At 45.0% G+C, this 19,229-nt stretch overlaps 1 protein-coding gene across 2 annotated transcripts in view; it reads left to right on the forward strand.

The window, feature by feature from the left end:
- The first annotated feature begins 5,329 nt into the window (after positions 1–5,329).
- aldh1l1 (aldehyde dehydrogenase 1 family, member L1) overlaps positions 5,330–19,229 on the forward strand; it is a 60,978-nt gene continuing 47,078 nt past the window's right edge. Inside the window, exons 1-3 of one of the 2 annotated variants that reach the window (XM_078543098.1) lie at positions 5,330–5,560; positions 14,833–14,983; positions 16,598–16,832. In XM_078543098.1, coding sequence (XP_078399224.1) covers positions 14,857–14,983; positions 16,598–16,832 — 362 coding nt within the window. In that variant the 5' untranslated portion in view covers positions 5,330–5,560; positions 14,833–14,856. The remainder of the gene's footprint in view (positions 5,561–14,832; positions 14,984–16,597; positions 16,833–19,229) is intronic. The other variant, XM_078543099.1, reaches the window with a different exon arrangement.

The following is a 19,229-nucleotide window of genomic DNA, read 5'->3' on the forward strand; positions in this document are numbered from 1 at the left end:
TCCTCTTTAGCTTAATTTCTAGCTCCTTTGTCATCCAGGGAGTTCTGGATTTGTTTGTCTTACCCTTCCCTTTTCAGGGAACATGCCTTGACTGTGCCCAAACCATCTCCTCTTTGAAGGTAGCCCATCGTTCAGCTACTGTTTTTCTCGCCAACCTTTGGTTCCAGTCTATCCAGCCCAGCTCCGTTCCTACCCCATTGAAGTCCGCTCTCCGCCAGTTGATTATTCTTACTCTGGATTGACCAGTATCCTTTTCCACCATCATCCTAAACCTTATGATACAATGATCACTGTCCCCTAAATGTCACCCCACTGTCACTTGATCTACTTGGCCCACCTGATTCCCAGGAACCAAGTTTAGCAGTGCCTCCTTTCTTGTTGGACTGGACACATACTGCTGTAGGAAATTCTACTGAACACAATCTAGGGACACTTATCCCTCACTGCCCCTTATATAGATTGGGACAGTGGTAGTGTAAGGGTAATTAAAGACCCCCATTATAACTACTCTATGATGTTTACACCTCTCTGTAATTTCCTTGCAGATTTGTTCCTCTATATCCTTTCCACAAGCTGGTGGTCTATACATTACACTGAGCAATGTAATTGCACCCCTCTTATTCCTTAGCTCTGGCCAAATCGATTCTGTCCTTGAATCCTCTGACACATCCTCTTTCTCCAGCACTGCAATAATCTCCTTAACCAAAAACACCAGCCCTCCTCCATTTTTATATTAAATGCTCGTTTACTCTCAAAGTTTATTTTCTCCATCTTTATTATTTTTTTGGTCATCTTTTGTTGGTTTTTAAAACTTTCCCAATCCTCTGGCTTACCACTAATCCTTGCCACATTGTATGTTTTTTCTTCCAATTTGATACTACCCTTAACTTCCTTGGTTAACCATGGTTGGTTTATCCCCTTCCTAGAATCCTTCTTCCTCACTGGGATATATCTTTGTTTTGAGTCATGAACTATTTTCTTAAATGCTTGCTGTTGTTCATCAACCATCTCTTTTGCTAAACTCCTTTCCCAGTCCACTGCAGCATCTCTTCCCCTATCCCTTTGTAATTACTATTATTTAAGTTCAGCACAGTTGTTTCTGATCCAAGTTTCTCACTCTCAAACTGAATGCTAAATTCTACCATGTTATGGTCACTGTTTCCTAGGGGATCTTTTACTCTGAGATCATTTATTAAACCTGCCTCATTACACGTTACCAGATCCAAAATAGCCTGATCCCTGGTTGGATCCACAACATATTGTTCTAGGAAAGTGACCTGAATACACTCTATGAGTTCTTTCTCGTGGTTTCCTCTGCCAAGTTGATTTTCCCAATCTACATAAAGATTAAAGTCATCCATGATTAGTGTACTGCCTTTTTTACATACCCTCATTATCTCATGATTTATCCTCTGGCCTACAGTATAACCACTGTTAGGAGGCTTATAGACTTCTCCCCGCAGTGTCTTCTTCCCCTTGTTATTTCTTACCTCCACCCATATGGTTTCTACATCTTCCGATCCAAGGTCATTTCTTGCTTTCGTACTTATTCCATCTCGTACTAACAAAGTGTTGATCCAGTGCCCTTGGTTTGTTGGGGCTAAAGGATTCAGGTTGCACACTTGTTTTGGGGTGACCGAGTTGGTACCGAGACAGAGAAGGTCAGTAGACCGTTCTTAGAAGAAACACATTCTCTTTATTTACAAAAGGAACTCAGCAGCTACACTTGTGTGTTTACAACTCAAAAGTCTGTCTTTACTCTTCAAACTCTACCTCAAGGCTTCTTTACAGAGGTAATCCGTGCTACTCTGCTATTGGGTATCAACATCATGTGATCTTACTTTACAACACTTGTCTTAAAGGTATATTACACATCAGATTACTATACAAAGCTACCCCACCACCCTTTCCTTTCTGCCTATCCTTTGGAAAAGTTACATATCCCTGAATATTTAGATCCCCCAGCTTTGATCTCCTTGTAATCATGTCTCCGTAATGGCTATAAGATCATACCCGTTAACCTCTATTTGTGCTGTTAATTCATTTACTTTGTTCTGAATACTATGTGCATTTAAGTTAAGAGCCATTAATTTTGCCTTTTTACCATTTTTCCCCCCTTTGACCCTATTTGCTGCTGTTTTATTTTATGTTTGTGCACTCTGTCCCTTCCTGTCACACTCTGAGTATCATTACCTAAGTACCTGCCCTGCAATGTCGCCATATCCTTTTGCTTTGTAAAGTTATATATCCCCCCACCCCCACTGCCCCCTACTTAGTTTAAAGCCCTCTCTACAGCCCTAGTTATTCGATTCTCCAGGACACTGGTCCCAGCATGGTTCAGGTGAAGCCCATCCCACCGGAACAGTTCCCTCCTACCCCAGTACTGGTGCCAGTGCCCCATGAGCTGAAACCCTGTCCTCCCACACCAATCTTTGAGCCACGCATTTAACTCCTTGACTTTATTTACCCTATGCCAGTTTGCCCGTGGATCAGATAGTCATCCTGAGATTGTTACCTTGGAGGTTCTGCTTTTTAATTTAGCTCCTAACTGTTCGAATTCTTTCAGCAGAACCTCCTTTCTAGTCCGATCAATTTCGTTGGTACCAACGGGGACAATGAGAACTGGATCCCTCCCCTCCCACTCCAAGTTCCTCTCCAGCCCTGAGGAGATGTCCTTAACTCTGGCACCAGGCAGGCAACACAGCCTTTGGGACTCATACTCACGACTGCAGAGAACAGTATCCATTCCCCTAATTATACTGTCTCCTACCATTACTACATTCCTATTTCCTCCCCCCACTTGAACAGCTCCCTGTACCATGGTGCTGTGGCCAGTTGGCTCATCCTCCCTGCAGTCCCCATAGCTTGCAAGAACCTTGTAACTGCTGGACAATTGCAGGGGCCGAGGTTCCTCGAACGCTACCCACCGGGTCCCCATTCCTGCCTCAGGTATAAACTATAAACTAAGATGATAATATACATAAATTTTAATCAGTTAAATAAAACAAGGTTTGATAGGGATGACAATGTCGATGGTGTGCGGCAAATGCAGCATGTGGTTGTTAGTGAGACTTTGTGAGAATGTGAGAGTCAGGACTCTGAGAAGTGATAAGCTATTCCACTTTCTGAAATTAAGGCCACAGTCAGATCAGCCATGGGCTTATCGAATGGCAGAGCAGGCTTGATGGGCCGAATGGTCTGCTCCTGCTCCTATTTCTTATGATTCTATGATCCAAACACCAACTGCAGCCCTGTGGCTGTGAGACTTTATCTGGTTGCCTTGGGGACCTGCCCAAGCACAGCTGTCCTCTCCTTCACCCCTCATGAACACTAAGCTTGAAACGAAGTCTGTTGTGATGCTCCGGGACTTCAGAGGACTGAAATGTTATGCAGGAGTCGTGAGTTACACCCCACAGGGCTGGAGCTGCCAAATTTGCCAGGATGATTCAGCACAAAACAGAACAAGCCAGTTTAATTTTGTATGAGCCAGTGTAGGCACAATGGGCTGAATGGCCTCCTCCTGTACTGTGCCTTTCTGTAAGACTTTGATTGGGCCATTGTGCTAGTTTTGGCTCCACATTTTATGAGTGATGTAGGAATTTAGAACATAAGAAATAGGAACAGGAGCAGGAACAGGAGCAGGAACAGGAGCAGGAACAGGAGTAGGAACAGGAGTAGGAACAGGAGCAGGAACAGGAGCAGGAACAGGAGCAGGAACAGGAGTAGGAACAGGAGTAGGAACAGGAGTAGGAACAGGAGCAGGAACAGGAGTAGGAACAGGAGTAGGAACAGGAGTAGGAACAGGAGTAGGAACAGGAGTAGGAACAGGAGTAGGAACAGGAGCAGGAACAGGAGCAGGAACAGGAGTAGGAACAGGAGCAGGAACAGGAGCAGGAACAGGAGCAGGAACAGGAGCAGGAACAGGAGTAGGAACAGGAGCAGGAACAGGAGCAGGAACAGGAGCAGGAACAGGAGCAGGAACAGGAGTAGGAACAGGAGCAGGAATAGGAGTAGGAACAGGAGTAGGAACAGGAGTAGGAACAGGAGTAGGAACAGGAGCAGGAACAGGAGTAGGAACAGGAGTAGGAACAGGAGCAGGAACAGGAGTAGGAACAGGAGTAGGAACAGGAGTAGGCCATTCTGCCCCTTGAGCCTGCTCCATTATTCGATAAGACCATGGCTGATCTTATACCTTAACTCCACTTCCCCAACTGCTCCCCATATCCTTTAATTCTCTCTGTGTTCAAAAATCTACTGATCTCAATCCTTGGATAGTTTTGACGATGGAGAATTCACAATCCTCTGAGACAGAGAATTCCAAATATTCACAACCCTCTGAGTGATGTAATTTGTCCTCCTCTCAGTCCTAAATGGCTGACCCTTTATTCTGAGACTGGGACCCCAGTTCTAGACTGTCCAGCCAGAGGAAACACCCTTATCAAGCCTAAGAAGAATGTTATACCTTTCAGTGAGATTATTATTCTAAACTCCAGGACTGTGGAAGCTTGAAACAAAAACAGAAAATGCTGGAAAAACTCAGCAGGTCTGACAGCATCTGTGGAGAGGAAAATATAGAGTTAACATTTCAAGTCCTCATGACTCTTCTTCAGAGCTAAAGAGAAGTAAAAATGTAATTAAATGTTTACTGTTTAGGGGGGTGGGACAGGTGGAGCTGGAGAGAGGGCCAGTGATAGGTGGAGGCAAAGGATAGATTGTCAGAGATGTCATGAGCTAAAGGGCAAAGGGGGTGTTAATGGTGGTGGGTACCGGCTAAAGGAGGTGCTAATGATGGCATTAAGGTCAGAAAGCAGAATGTGATAGTAGCAGGACAAGGGTAAGTACTCTGGAAAGAACAACATGAACAAGTGAGAGATGGCCCTTGTGGGGGTGGGGTTGGGGGTGGGGGACGGTGGTGGGAAAAAAATTGAAAATAGTTTAAAAGGTGGGGATAAAACAATGAATAATAATGAAAATAAATAAAAAATAAATGGAAGTGTACCTCAGTGAGGGGTGGGGAGTGCCTTTGGAGTAGAAGCAGGACAGAAAGGAATAACCAGAAACCATCGGTGTAACAATAAACTGTTCATTTCACATCAGATGATTGGAAAAATAAAAATGTTAACATTGAACTGCAGGGGGAGATCCACACTTTATATAGTTGAAGTCAGTCCCTGTCATCACCCAGGTCTCTGACATTCAGTCTGAAACACTCTCACTCTGTTTTTTGCTGTGCTCAATGCCCCTGGTTCCATGCCAAACCAATCCTCTCGACAACTGCAAAACCCAGGTCTGCTTAAAGCTCTCTCTCTCTCCTTTCCCAGGGCTGGGTATTACTGTGGGACACACACACACACACACACACACAGAGAGCGCGGACAGCAGAGCGCAAACACTCAGACAGCCAAGGACACGTTTAGTAAGTCCTTTTGAAACTCTTTAATTCTCAGTTGCTTCAAGCCTGGCGATCCTTTTCCGGCTCTTTCTGTCTAAAGTTACATCTTGGACCTTCGAATGCAGAGCGATCAGGGGAACTTCAGTCAAATAATTGAAATTTAAGGAGGTGAATATATTTTAAAACTTTTAGGATTGGGATTTGCAGAGTGGTCCCCGGATGGTTAATATTGCAAATTAAACTGGGACCAGGAGAGGGGGAAATCTCTGCACTTTTTTTGAAAGGTGGAAGGAACAAAGTGCAAACGAATTCTTTGATACTGATGTGTGATTAAAACCCGAAACGACCTCTCTACTTAACTGGTGAAATGGTTAACTTACCAAATCGAGAAAGCAAAGGTGTTGTGCTCTTCTGTAATACTGAGTTTGCAAAACTGCTTTATAAACTTTTTGTGGTTATAAGGGAGCAGTGAAAGCCAGTCCAGGGACAAATGTGTGTTCATTTCGGATTAAATGATGAGGGGCCACATTCCTGACCCCGTGTTGCAGCCCAGTTAAAACTCAGCGCAATGAACGCTACTTGAACTGACTTTCCTGGGGAAAGTTCAATGCTCGGAAACCTCTGTTTGTTAGAAAGACTTTGGTTTTTTATTTAACGTTGTTGTCACTGAAACTTTACAAAGGTTCAGTTTGTTGATAACAAAGTTTGTTTAAAAGCTCATTTCAAGCCTTCGCCCACGTTGCTTTCAAGTCATTAAAAATCTGTTGCTATTTATAACTTGGAAATGGCTTTTGAACTTCAGTGAAGTTTAAGAGCGGAGCATTGGTGAATATGCTTTCGGGGAGAGGAAAAAAACGGCTATATTAAGAAAGTTTAGTAACAATATCCTTCTAGCCGCGGGTTTAGGGATGAGCCGGGATATTTACAGCTCTGTACAGTGAGTGACTGCCACAGATTTCCCAGTCATGCACATTGGGCTCAATCCAAGGTCAATGATTGGGAGAAAATTTGGCCCTTTTCACTCTTGACAAATAGTCTAAGAGGGGGCTTGTGTGTTGCGTGTTTCTGATTGGCTACTTGCCCAGGAGAAGTTCCCATTCCACAGATACTGGGTAAGCACCAGTATGAGATTATAGTACAGTTTCCCCTGTTTGCATAGTGTGACGGAATACTCTCCACTTAACTTACTCAAGAAGCTCAACACCATCCAGGACAAAGCAGCCCGTTTAATTGCCCCCCTCCCCCCAATTAACGTGTACCCCCTCCAGCAGCAGCACACAGTGACAGCGGTGTTCCCTCTCAAGCCTGGACAACAGTCTACAAAGTACTTACTTATTACAGCAGTGTGCAATGCTGATGTTGAAATGAGATTTACAGTCGCCCTAGCTCACCAGCTGATGAGCTCCTCCAAGACAGGAGAGCCAAGTCTCACATGTTCATTAGGAGGAATTAACTGCGGAAATTCACTCCTGACAGTTCCTGGGGCCCCAAACTGTCACTCAGCATTTGTCTTTCCTGTGGCCCACTCGGCACCCCTCTCCCGAGCCCTGGTTCACAGTGAGGGTTTGGGAGAGAAAAGCAGGGAGCGGGAGGGAGACTCCGAGTGGGAGACGGGAAACGGTAAGCAGATGTTAAGAAAAATAAAAATACCTGGAAAAAACTCAGCAGATCTGGCAGCATCTGCGGAGAGGAACACAGTTAACGTTTCGAGTCCAAATGACCCTTCAACAGAACTAAGGAAAAATAGAAAAGAGGTGAAATATAAGCTGGTTTAAGGGGGGGTGGGACAGGTAGAGCCAGTGATAGGTGGAGATAACCAAAAGATGTCACAGACAAAAGGACAAAGAGGTGTTGAAGGTGGTGATATTATCTAAGGAATGTGCTAATTAAGGGTAGAAAGCAGGACAAGCAAGGTACAGATAGCCCTAGTGGGGGTGGGGGTGGGGTGAAGGGATCGAAATAGGCTAAAAGGTAGAGATAAAACAATGGATGGAAATACATTTAAAAATAATGGAAATAGGTGGGAAAAGAAAAATCTATATAAATTATTGGGGAAAAAAGGGGGGGGTCGGAAAGGGGGTGGGGATGGAGGAGAGAGTTCATGATCTAAAATTGTTGAACGCAATATTCAGTCCGGAAGGCTGTAAAGTGCCTAGTCAGAAGATGAGGTGCTGTTCCTCCAGTTTGCGTTGAGCATCACAGGAACAATGCAGCATGCCAAGGACGGACATGTGGGCATGAGAGCAGGGTGGAGTGTTGAAATGGCAAGCGACAGGGAGGTCTGGGTAATGATTGCGGACAGACCGAAGGTGTTCTGCAAAGCGGTCACCCAGTCTGCATTTGGTCTCTCCAATGTAGAGGAAACCGCATTGGGAGCAGCGAATGCAGTAGACTAAATTGAGGGAAGTGCAAGTGAAATGCTGCTTCACTTTAAAGGAGTGTTTGGGCCCTTGGACGGTGAGGAGCGGGGAAGTAAAGGGGCAGGTCTTGCACATTCTGCGATTGCATGGGAAGGTGCCGTGGGAGGGGGTTGAGGTGTAGGGGGTGATGGAGGAGTGGACCAGGGTGTCCCGGAGGGAACGATCCCTGCGGGATGCCACCTGGGGTGGTGGGGTGGGGGGTGAAGGGAAGATGTGTTTGGTGGTGGCATCATGCTGGAGTTGGCGGAAATGGCGGAGGATGATCCTTTGAATGTGGAGGCTGGTGGGGTGATAAGTGAGGACAAGGGGGACCCTATCATGGTTCTGGGAGGGAGAGGAAGATGTGAGGGCGGATGCGTGGGAGATGGGCCAGACACTGTTGAGGGCCCTGTCAACCACCGTGGGTGGAAAACCTCGGTTAAGGAAGAAGGAGGACATGTCAGAGGAACTGTTTTTGAAAGTGGCATCATCAGAACAGATGCGACGGAGGCGAAGGAACTGAGAGAATGGGATGGAGTCCTTACAGGAAGCGGGGTGTGCGGAGCTGTAGTCGAGGTAGCTGTGGAAGTCGGTAGGCTTGTAATGAATATTGGTGGACAGTCTATCACCAGAAATTGAGACAGAGAGGTCAAGGAAGGGAAGGGAAGTGTCAGAGATGGACCATGTGAAAATGATGGAGGGGTGGAAATTGGAAGCAAAATTAATAAATTTTTCCAGGTTCAGACGAGAGCATGAAGCAGCACCGAAGTAATCATCGATGTACCGGAGAAAGAGTTGTGGGAGGGGGCCGGAGTAGGTTCTCCGGTACATCGATGATTGCTTCGGTGCTGCTTCATGCTCTCGTCTGAACCTGGAAAAATTTATTAATTTTGCTTCCAATTTCCACCCCTCCATCATTTTCACATGGTCCATCTCTGACACTTCCCTTCTCTTCCTTGACCTCTCAGTCTCAATTTCTGGTGATAGACTGTCCACCAATATTCATTACAAGCCTACCGACTCCCACAGCTACCTCGACTACAGCTCCTCACACCCCACTTCCTGTAAGGACTCCATCCCATTATCTCAATTCCTTCGCCTCTGTCGCATCTGTTCTGATGATGCCACTTTCAAAAACAGCTCCTCTGACATGTCTTTCTTCTTCCTTAACCAAGGTTTTCCACCCACGGTGGTTGACAGGGCCCTCAACCGTGTCCAGCCCATATCCCGCACATCTTCCTCTCCCTCCCAGAAACATGATAGGGTCCCCCTTGTCCTCACTTATCACCCCACCAACCTCCGCATTCAAAGGATCATCCTCCACCATTTCCGCCAACTCCAGCATGATGCCACCACCAAACACATCTTCCCTTCACCCCCCCCTGGCGGCATTCCACAGGGATCGTTCCCTCCAGGACACCCTGGTCCACTCCTCCATCACCCCCTACACCTCAACCCCATCCCACGGCACTTTCCCATGCAACCGCTGAAGGTGCAACACCTGCCCCTTTACTTCCCCTCTCCTCGCCGTCCAAGGGCCCAAACACTCCTTTCAAGTGAAGCAGCATTTCACTTGCATTTCCCTCAATTTAGTCGACTGCATTCGTTGCTCCCAATGCGGTTTCCTCTACACTGGAGAGGCCAAACGCAGACTGGGTGACCGCTTTGCAGAACACCTGCGGTCTGTCCGCAAGCATGACCCAGACCTCCCTGTCGCTTGCCATTTCAACACTCCACCCTGCTCTAAAGCCCACATGTCCGTCCTTGGCCTGCTGCATTGTTCCAGTGAAGCTCAACGCAAACTGTAGGAACAGCACCTCATCTTCCGACTAGGCACTTTACAATATTAAACTGAATATTGAGTTCAACAATTTTAGATCATGAACTCTCTCCTCCATCCCCACCCCCTTTCTGATCCCCCCTTTTTTATCCAATAATTTATATAGATTTTTTTTTCCCACCTATTTCCATTATTTTTAAATGTATTTCCATCCATTGTTCTATCTCGACCTTTTAGCCTATTTCGATCCCTTCCCCCCACCCCATCCCCACTAGGGCTATCTGTACTTTGCTCGTCCTGCTTTCTACCCTTAACTAGCACATTCCTTAGATAATATCACCACCGTCAACACCTCTTTGTCCTTTTGTCTGTGACATCTTTTGGCTATCTCCACCTATCACTGGCCCTCTATCCAGCTCTACCTGTCCCACCCCCACCCCCTTAAACCAGCTTATATTTCACCTCTTTTCTATTTTTACTTAGATCTGTTGAAGAGTCATACGGACTCGAAACGTTAACTGTGTTCCTCTCCGCAGATGCTGCCAGACCTGCTGAGTTTTTCCAGGTATTTTTATTTTTGTTTTGGATTTCCAGCATTCTCAGTTTTTTGCTTTTATCTCAGCAGATGTTAAGAGTTGTTAAGTTACTAAGAGTTTGTAAGAGGATTTTGGGTCAGTTAATTCCACTGATTCTAATCATTCTGCTCCAGCTGGTTTTTTAGAATTATCACAGGGAGATTGATCCCCAAAGACATTCGGTGCATTAAAAACACAAGGGCTTTTCCGGGGACTTTGTGAAAAGTTTTGAATTCTGATTGAGCCGAGATCTGCAAATAATGGTGCAAAGGTTATGTGAGGTTATCTTATGGGACATTTTAAACTGTGAATGCTTTCAAATACTACCTCTCCTCAATTCACATCTGGATTCATTGTGAGAAACACAATGCTGTAAAAATAGTGTGCTGGTTTATTACTTCATTATTCATAGATATATAATCTTTAAAAAATTGTAGATGGAATAAACTTCCCAAAAACTAGCTCAGTCGTCATTCTCCCTCCTGGAATTCCATTGTCTCTTTACTAGAACACTCTCTTCCCAGTTCCCAGGTCTAGTTTTCGCCTTCAGTATCCGCTTAGTTACAGGGACACTCCGACTCCCTGACCTTCAGTCTCCAGGTCACAAGAGCCAATCTCTCCAAATTCAGAGACATTTTGCCTCTGTCTGATTAAGTTTGTTGATGTGAAGAAATTACTGGGCTTTTTTTGCACGCTATTCAAGGCAGTTTAATATAAAACCTAACAAATATCTCTCTCATGTATGTATTTATGATACTGAACTTTAAGCCTAAAGGTTGAGTGTTCAAATAACACCATGGTCAATTTAAAATTCACTTCAGTAAATCTGGTAATTTGTGGACCAGCATGTCAATGGCTGGGGGTAGGATTCTTTCTTCTTCTATACATACATATATAGGATTTTTTTGTTTCCACTGTTGACCCACACCGACACAAAATGCATTCTGCACATGGATGGAAAAAAGTTAGAGAGAACATTGATGTGTGCCATCTACAAGATGCACTGCAGGAACTCGCCAAGCCTCCTTCGACAGCACCTTCCAAACCCACAACCTCTACCATCTAGAAGGACAAGGGCAGCAGGCACATGGGAACACCACCACCTGGAAGTTCCCCTCCAAGCCACTCACCATCCTGACTTGCAAATATATTGCCGTTCCTTCACTGTCGCCGGGTCAAAATCCTGGAACTCCCTCCCTAACAGCACTGTGGGTGTACCTACACCACAGGGAATGCAGCGGTTCAAGAAGGCTTCTCAGGGGCAATTGGGGATGGGCAATAAATCCTGGCCTAGCCGGTGTTACAATCCCTGTAGCGACTGATAACTTTTTTAAAAATACAAGGAATCCCTACAACACACCCAACATAAAGAAAGCCACTGGACAAGATTTCACTTTTTCAAACTTTTATTGTAACAAACCAACTAAAATCAACATAATTCCAACATTAATTAACAGGCAAAGGATATTTCAAACAGAGGTAAATTTCATTTTAAATAGTCAATACAACAATGATACGCCTCATAGTTACAAGCACCTGCATTACTTCCCATACAAATGTGGGACCACAGGCAACCTCACAATCTATCCAACTCGGTGTCTACTATGTATGGAGTCTCACTTCCCACTCAATCATTTCAGCCCTTGGGTTGCATTCACCAACAGCCATATTCCATCTGAAGTCCCCGGACACAACTACCACTGACAAGGCATATATCTAAAAACCCTGTCTCGCTCACATCATCACAGTCCTGATCGCACAGAATCCCCAGACACTCTCCCCCTGTTTCTTTAAATTATCTGGCGGGCTTTGGCAATGATGAAACAGCATCATTGGGTCTTGTTCAATGAACAGTCCCTTGCCCTTCTTGTCTTCAGTTCTCTGCTCCTTTGAACGGTGTAACACACACAATAACACAGTCTCTGCTCTATTCACAAAGACCTGCTTCAACACCAGGGTCTCTTGAAAGACTGCCAAACTGAAAAACATACGAATTAGAAGCAGAAGTAGACCACTCGGTTTTACTATTTCTTCTTTACACAAATTCTCAGTCTGTTCTGAAATGCCAAACAAAAAGCACAGGTTGACCCAACTGCACTGCATGTTGTAGTCTGGAGCTATTAAATCTCTCTCTTATCCTTCTTATCCCAGTGAAAAACCCCAATCCTTAGCCTTCTGTATAATTAGAATCTCTCATTCATTGGGAACAACACTGCAACAGAGGTACTAAACAAGGAAAACCATCTTTTCACATTTCAATTAAACATTCCACATGTTCCAAAATAGTCAAAATTCAAAAATAAAAAAGCTGTGGGAGGGTAAGCAGAGGCGTTGGGAGTGCATTGCTGTCACAGTGGGAGAACTCTCACCTTGAAGGCAGAAATCTCTGAGTTCACACTTCACTCCAGACAGTCCCAAGAGGAGAAATCGGAGTTCAATTTGGGTTGACATCCAGGTGTATTTTTGTGGGAATGGGTGGACCGCCTCTCTCTTCATCTTGTGGGTTGTGGGAGCCCATAAAATCCTGAAAGCACTCTCTAGCCAATTCTCCAGCCTTGATGAGGCATTGGCCTCAATCACAAACTTCCCAGTGCACTACATAGCCACACAACTCTCTGCATGAAAAGGTTTCTCCTATGTTCTGTCCTAAGTTTATGTCTTATGTCCCCTTGTTCTAGGCCTCTCAATAGTTTGATCCAATCTGCTTTTGTTCTGGTGACTCTGGAATCTCCCTCCTAAACCTTGCCACCAGTCTTGCTTTAAGGCACTCTTAAAACTTATTTCTCCCTATCTGATTCCTTCATAGTTTTAAACACCTCAAAGAAATTACCCTTGATTTCCTCAGTCTTAATGAAAACAGCCCCAACTTTTCAAGTTTTTCTTTGTATCACCTCATTCCAGGCCACATCCTGGTGAAAACAGAAATTGCTGGAAAAACTCAGCAGGTCTGGCAGCATCTGTGGAGAGAGAAACAGAGTTAACATTTCGAGTCCATTTGACTCTTCTTCAGAGCTAAAGAGAAGTAGAAATGTGATGGATTTTATACCGTTTAAGAGGGGCTGGAGCAGTTGGAATGAGATAGAAGGTCAGGGATAGGTGACAGCTGAGGAGAAATTGACAAAGATGTCATGGACACAGGACAAAGAGAGTGTTAATGGTGGTGTTAAAGACTAAAGGAGGTGCTGACAGTGCCATAAAGGTAAGATAGCAGAATGTGATAATAGCAGAACAAGGGTCAGCGTTCTGTAAATGCACAACATGGAAACAAGTGACAGATGGCTCTGTCGAGGGCTGGGGGTAGTCGGGGGGTGGGGAGGGTGTTGGGAATCTGCATTTTACATTTTCAACATCCTCCTATATTATGGAGCCCAGAACTAAATGACAGCACAGGAGCCTTATTACTGTAACACCATTGCAGCCAGACTGTTATATTCTATAGCTCTTAACAGAAAGAAAATGTAAAATTGGTTTCCATTTCAGCACAAGAGGAGCTCATAGTTTAGCATATTTGAAGTTTAGAAAGAACAACAGCAATGTGTAATTAAATTGCACTTTTAACATAATTAAAGATATCCCAAAATATCACAGGAACTATCATCAGACAAGATTTGACACCCAAGCCACATAAAGAGATATTGGTCAATCAGACACTTGGTCAAAGAGGAAGGTTTTTAAGGAGCATTTTAAAGGATGAGAGACAGGTGGGCAGGTGTAGGGAGCGAATTCCAGAGCTACTGGAATAAAAGAAAAAGAAAGAAAGATTTGCATTTATATAGCACTTTTCACAGCCACCAGATGTCTCAAAGCGCTTTACAGCCAGTGAAGTCCTTTTTGATATCTAGTCACTGTTGTAATGTAGGGAAAAAAATCAAGATCCCACAAACAGCAATGTGATATTGACCAGATGATCTTTTGTTTTGTGATATCGATTGAGGGATGAATATTGTCCAGGGCACTAGGGATAACTCAAATAAAACCAGAAAATACTGGAAAAGCTCAGCGGGTCTGGCAGCATCTGTGGAGAGAGAAACAGAGCTAACGTTTCGAGTCTCTATGACTCTTCAGAGCTAAAGAGAAGTAGAAATGCGATGAAATTTATACTGTTTAAGAGGGGATGGAGCAGGTGGAGCAAGATAGAAGGTCAGGGATAGATGACAGCTAAGGAGAGATTGACAAAAATGTCATGGACACAAGTCACAAGGCATCTGCAGTATTTTGCTTTTATACTAGGTATAACTCCCCTGTTCTTCTTTGAAACTGTGCCATGGAATGGCAATGGAATGACATCCACCTGAGAGGGCAAATGGGGCTTCAGTTTAACATCTCATTGGAAAGACTCTGACAATGCAGCACTCCCTCAGTAGGGCACCAGAGTGTTAGCCTTGATTTTGTGCTCAAGCCCTGGAGTGAACCTTGAACCCAGAACCTTGTGACTCAGAGGAGATGGAACAAACAAGGAAACTGGAGGCCAGAGAGTGGAGGCTCTGAAAGGCAATGGTTACCCATCATGTGAACAGGCTTGTTGTATCCTGTTCTATCTGGGAGGAGCTCTGGAAGGTTCCCACTACATTCAAATCTGGATGGGCTTGGTCTTTGTACCATTAGTGATATTGAGGGAGAATGAAGCATTGTCTTGTTGTCCTGTTGTTGGAATTTCAGCTGTTTGGTTGATATCGGTCCCAGCAGGTCTGTACTCACTGCTGAAGGAGGATGAAGATTGCTGTGATTGGACAGAGCCTGTTCGGCCAGGAGGTGTACAAGGAACTCAAAAAGGCGGGACACGAGATTGTCGGAATATTCACAATCCCAGATAAAGATGGCAAAGAGGATCCTCTTGGTGGGTATGGTCTCCTGGTGAGCGCAATCTCTTGGTGGGTATGGTCCCTCTGTGGGTATTACCTCTCAGTGTGTACAGTCCCTCCAGGGTATGGTCCCTCTGGGTGCATACAGTCTCTCGGATCTCTCGATTGGTAGAATGGACATTAAAATTGAAGAAGTAAATTACCCAGACATTAAATCTGTAATAAGTTGGTGCGATGGCCTCAAGGTACAGAGCACCAGGGCCATGGGTGCTATGGGATGTTGACACCTTGTCCTGCATATCTGGACCTTGGTTGAAGTCCAGTCAGACATGGGATGGTGACTTTAAGGGTTTTGTATGAAATGGCGCAGAGGAATTCTCCACCCTGTTCTAATGTTGGCTGGGGGCAAGAGAGTCACTGATGCCCCTGTATCCCATCACAATGAAAGAAGGAACTTGTATTTATACAGCAATGTCCACAATCGCAGGACATTCCAAAGTTCACCACAGCCAACTACTTTTTAAAGCCTGGTCATTGTTGTAATAATGGGAACATGGCACTAGTTAACAGAAACTGGTTAACAGAAATTAGTTAATGGAAACAGGTTGATGCTGAAGGCCTGAAATGCTAGAGGTGGATGGGGTTGGGGTTGGTGGATGGGGTTGTATGTTGAGGTATACCGAAAATTCTCTCCACAATATTTTCTCCTAACACAGAATTAATGATGTGGAGATGGAGGTTGCATTCCATTTGAATCCAAAAGAGGCAACAGTTCCTCACTTTTAATTTCCCACCACAGTTGTTGACTGTATGTCTGTAAACCATAGCCTGAAATGCCTGTAGGAATGAGAATGAAGGCTGTTTATAATTAGTTCCCTTTCATCCTAGTCACTGTGGGTTTTGTCCCACAGCAACTTGGCACCCATTGGGTGAATGCTCAGGGAAATGGTCAGGTGCACAGGGGCCACAGAGCACTCCAATTCCCTCACACAATAGATTAATAGACCAGACCATCTGTTTTTAATGATGTTGATTGAGGGTTAAGTATCAGCAAGGACATTGGGGAGAATACCCCTGTTCTTTGACGTATTGCTATGGGATCTTTTATGTCCACCTGAGAGAGCAGATGGGGCTTCCAAGCACCCTCATCATTGTGTGGACTCGGAGATTCTCCTGTGTGGCCAGGAGCAGGTGTTGATGCCAGTTATCCCTCTCACACCCCATTCACCTCCTTAAACATTCACTCCCTCCACCACTGACGCACAGTAGCAGCAGTGTGTACCATCTACAAGATGCACTGTAGCAACTCACCAAGGCTCCTTAGACAGAATCTTCCAAACCCATGACCGCTACCATCTAGAGGGACAAGGGCAGCAGATAGATGGGAACACCACCACCTGGAAGTTCCCCTCCAAGTCACTCACCATCCTGACTTGGAAATATATCACATTCCTTCACTGTCGCTGGGTCAAAATCCTGGAACTCCCTCCCTAACAGCACTGTGGGTGTACCTACACCACATGGACTGCAGCGGTTCAAGAAGGCAGCTCACCACCACCTTCTCAAGGGGCAATTAGGGATGCTAAATACTAATAAATAATAAATGCTGAGCCTTGCTTTTAATAATCTCTGCGACATTTTTCCAACAGCTGCAGAAGGTGCAAAGGATGGCATCCGCTTGTTTAAGTATACCCGCTGGCGGGTGAAAGGGAAGGCAATTCCTGAGGTAGTGAGCGAGTACTCAAATCTCGGAGCGGAACTTAATGTGCTGCCATTCTGCTCCCAGTTCATTCCAATGGAAGTGATTGACTTTCCCAAGCATGGATCCATTATCTACCATCCCTCCCTACTGCCCAGGCACAGGGGAGCCTCTGCTATCAACTGGTAAGAAACATAGAAACATAGGAGCAGGAGTAGGCCATTCGGCCCTTCGAGCCTGCTCCGCCATTCATTCTGATCATGGCTGATCATCCAACTCAATAGCCTGCTCCCGCTTTCTCCCCATATTCTTTGATCCCTTTCGCCCCAAGAGCTATATCTGACTCCTTCTTGAAAACATACAATGTTTTGGCCTCAGCTACTTTCCGTGGTAGCGAATTCCACAGGCTCACCACTCTCTGGGTGAAGAAATTTCTCCTCATCTCAGTCCTAAATGGTCTACCCTGTATCCTCAGACATGACCCCTGGTTCTGGACTCCCCCACCATCGGGAACATCCTTCCTGCATCTACCCTGTCTAGTCCTGTTAGAATTTTATAGGTTTCTATGAGATCCCCCCTCATTCTTCTGAACTCCAGTGAATATAATCCTAATTGACTCAATCTCTCCTCATATGTCAGTCCCGCCATCCCAGGAATCAGTCTGGTAAATCTTCGCTGCACTCCCTCTATAGCAAGAACATCCTTCCTCAGATAAGGAGACCAAAACTGCACACAATATTCCAGGTGTGGTCTCACCAAGGCCCCTGTACAATTGCAGCAAGACATCCCTGTTCCTGTACTCGAATCCTCTGGCTATGAAGGCCAACATACCATTTGCCTTCTTTACCGCCTGCTGCACCTGCATGCTTACCTTCAGCGACTGGTGTACGAGGACACCCAGGTCTCGTTGCACATTCCCCTCTCTCAATTTATAGCCATTCAGATAATAATCTGCCTTCCTGTTTTTGCTACCAAAGTGGATAACCTCACATTTATCCACATTATACTGCATCTGCCATGCATTTACTCACTCACTCAGCTTGTCCAAATCACACTGAAGCATCTCTGCATCTTCCTCACAACTCACCCTCCCACCCAGCTTTGTGTCATCTGCACATTTGGAGATATTACATTTAGTTCCCTCATCTAAATCATTAATATATATTGTGAATAGCTGGGGTCCCAGCACCGATCCCTGCGGTACCCCACTAGTCACTGCCTGCCATTCGGAAAAAGACCCATTTATTCCTACTCTTTGTTTCCTGTCTGCCAACCAGTTTTCTATCCATCTCAATGCATAAGCCCCAATCCCATGCGCTTTAATTTTACACAGTAAGAGGATGCTGACAAATTTAAAGGGTGAACCTTTATGCCAAACCTTTGTCAATCAACCCTTAGACCCTAATTTTTTTATGGAGTTGGCCGATTCCTTTAAGTGCGTGAGCCCTTTAAATATTTTGCGCACTGCACACGTGGTAATTTAAGGAGGTTGAATCATGTGCAGCCTGCATGGGGGCTTTTGGTTCTTCACAATGGTGCAGCTTAGAGGGAACATTGCCTTAGATCTCAGCTGGAGTATTGTGTCCAATTCTGCATCCCATCCTCTAGGAGGAATGTCAAGGCCTTGGAGAGAGCACAGAGGAGATTTACTGGAACGGGACCAGGGATGAGAGATTTCAGTTATGTGAGAGACCTGGAGAAACTGGGGTTGCTGTTCTTAGAGCACAGAAGTTAAAGCCAGAATTCAGCGTTAGTATTCAAATTTATGTCAGGTTTGATGGAGTAAAACCTGTTACCGCTGGAAGGAGGCAAACATTGTAAACCACCAATAACCAGAGAGCACAGGCTTAAAGTGATTGAGAAAAGAACCAGAGGGATGGATGAAGAGACATTTTTCTCACAGTGAGTTTTTGGGATCGGGAACGTGCTCAGGGAAGGAACGCTGATTCAATAATAACTTTCAAAAGATGGTTGAATAAAAATTTAAAAACATATAACACAGGAACAGACCATTCATCCTGACTTGGAAATATATCGCCGTTCCTTCACTGTCGCTGGGTCAAAATCCTGGAACTCCCTCCCTAACAGCACTGTGGGTGTACCTACACCACATGGACTGCAGCGGTTCAAGAAGGCAGCTCACCACCACCTTCTCAAGGGGCAATTAGGAATGGGCAATAAATGCTGGCCCAGCCAGCGAAGCCCACATCCCATGAATGAATTTTTAAAAATAATCTGTGTCCTCTGATTACCAGTCCTTCTGGAAATGGAAACAATTTCACCCTATCCCAAAACCTCTCATAGAATCATAGAATGGTTACAGCATATAAGAAGGCCATTCCCCCCATTCTGTTTGTGTTGGCCCTCTAAAGGAGCAATTTACCTAGAGCCACTCCCTCCTTCTTTCCGGAATCCTGCACATTCTTCCCTTTCAGATAATAATCCAATTTTCTATGGAAAACCGTGATTGAATCTGCCTCCACCACACTTTCAGGCAGCACATTCCAGATCCTAACCGCTCGCCTTCTCCTGTCGCCACTGCTGTTTTTGCCAATTACCTTAAATCTCACATTCTCAATCCC

Source organism: Cetorhinus maximus, chromosome 6, assembly GCF_964194155.1.
Source record: "Cetorhinus maximus chromosome 6, sCetMax3.hap1.1, whole genome shotgun sequence".
Lineage (NCBI taxonomy): Eukaryota > Metazoa > Chordata > Chondrichthyes > Lamniformes > Cetorhinidae > Cetorhinus > Cetorhinus maximus.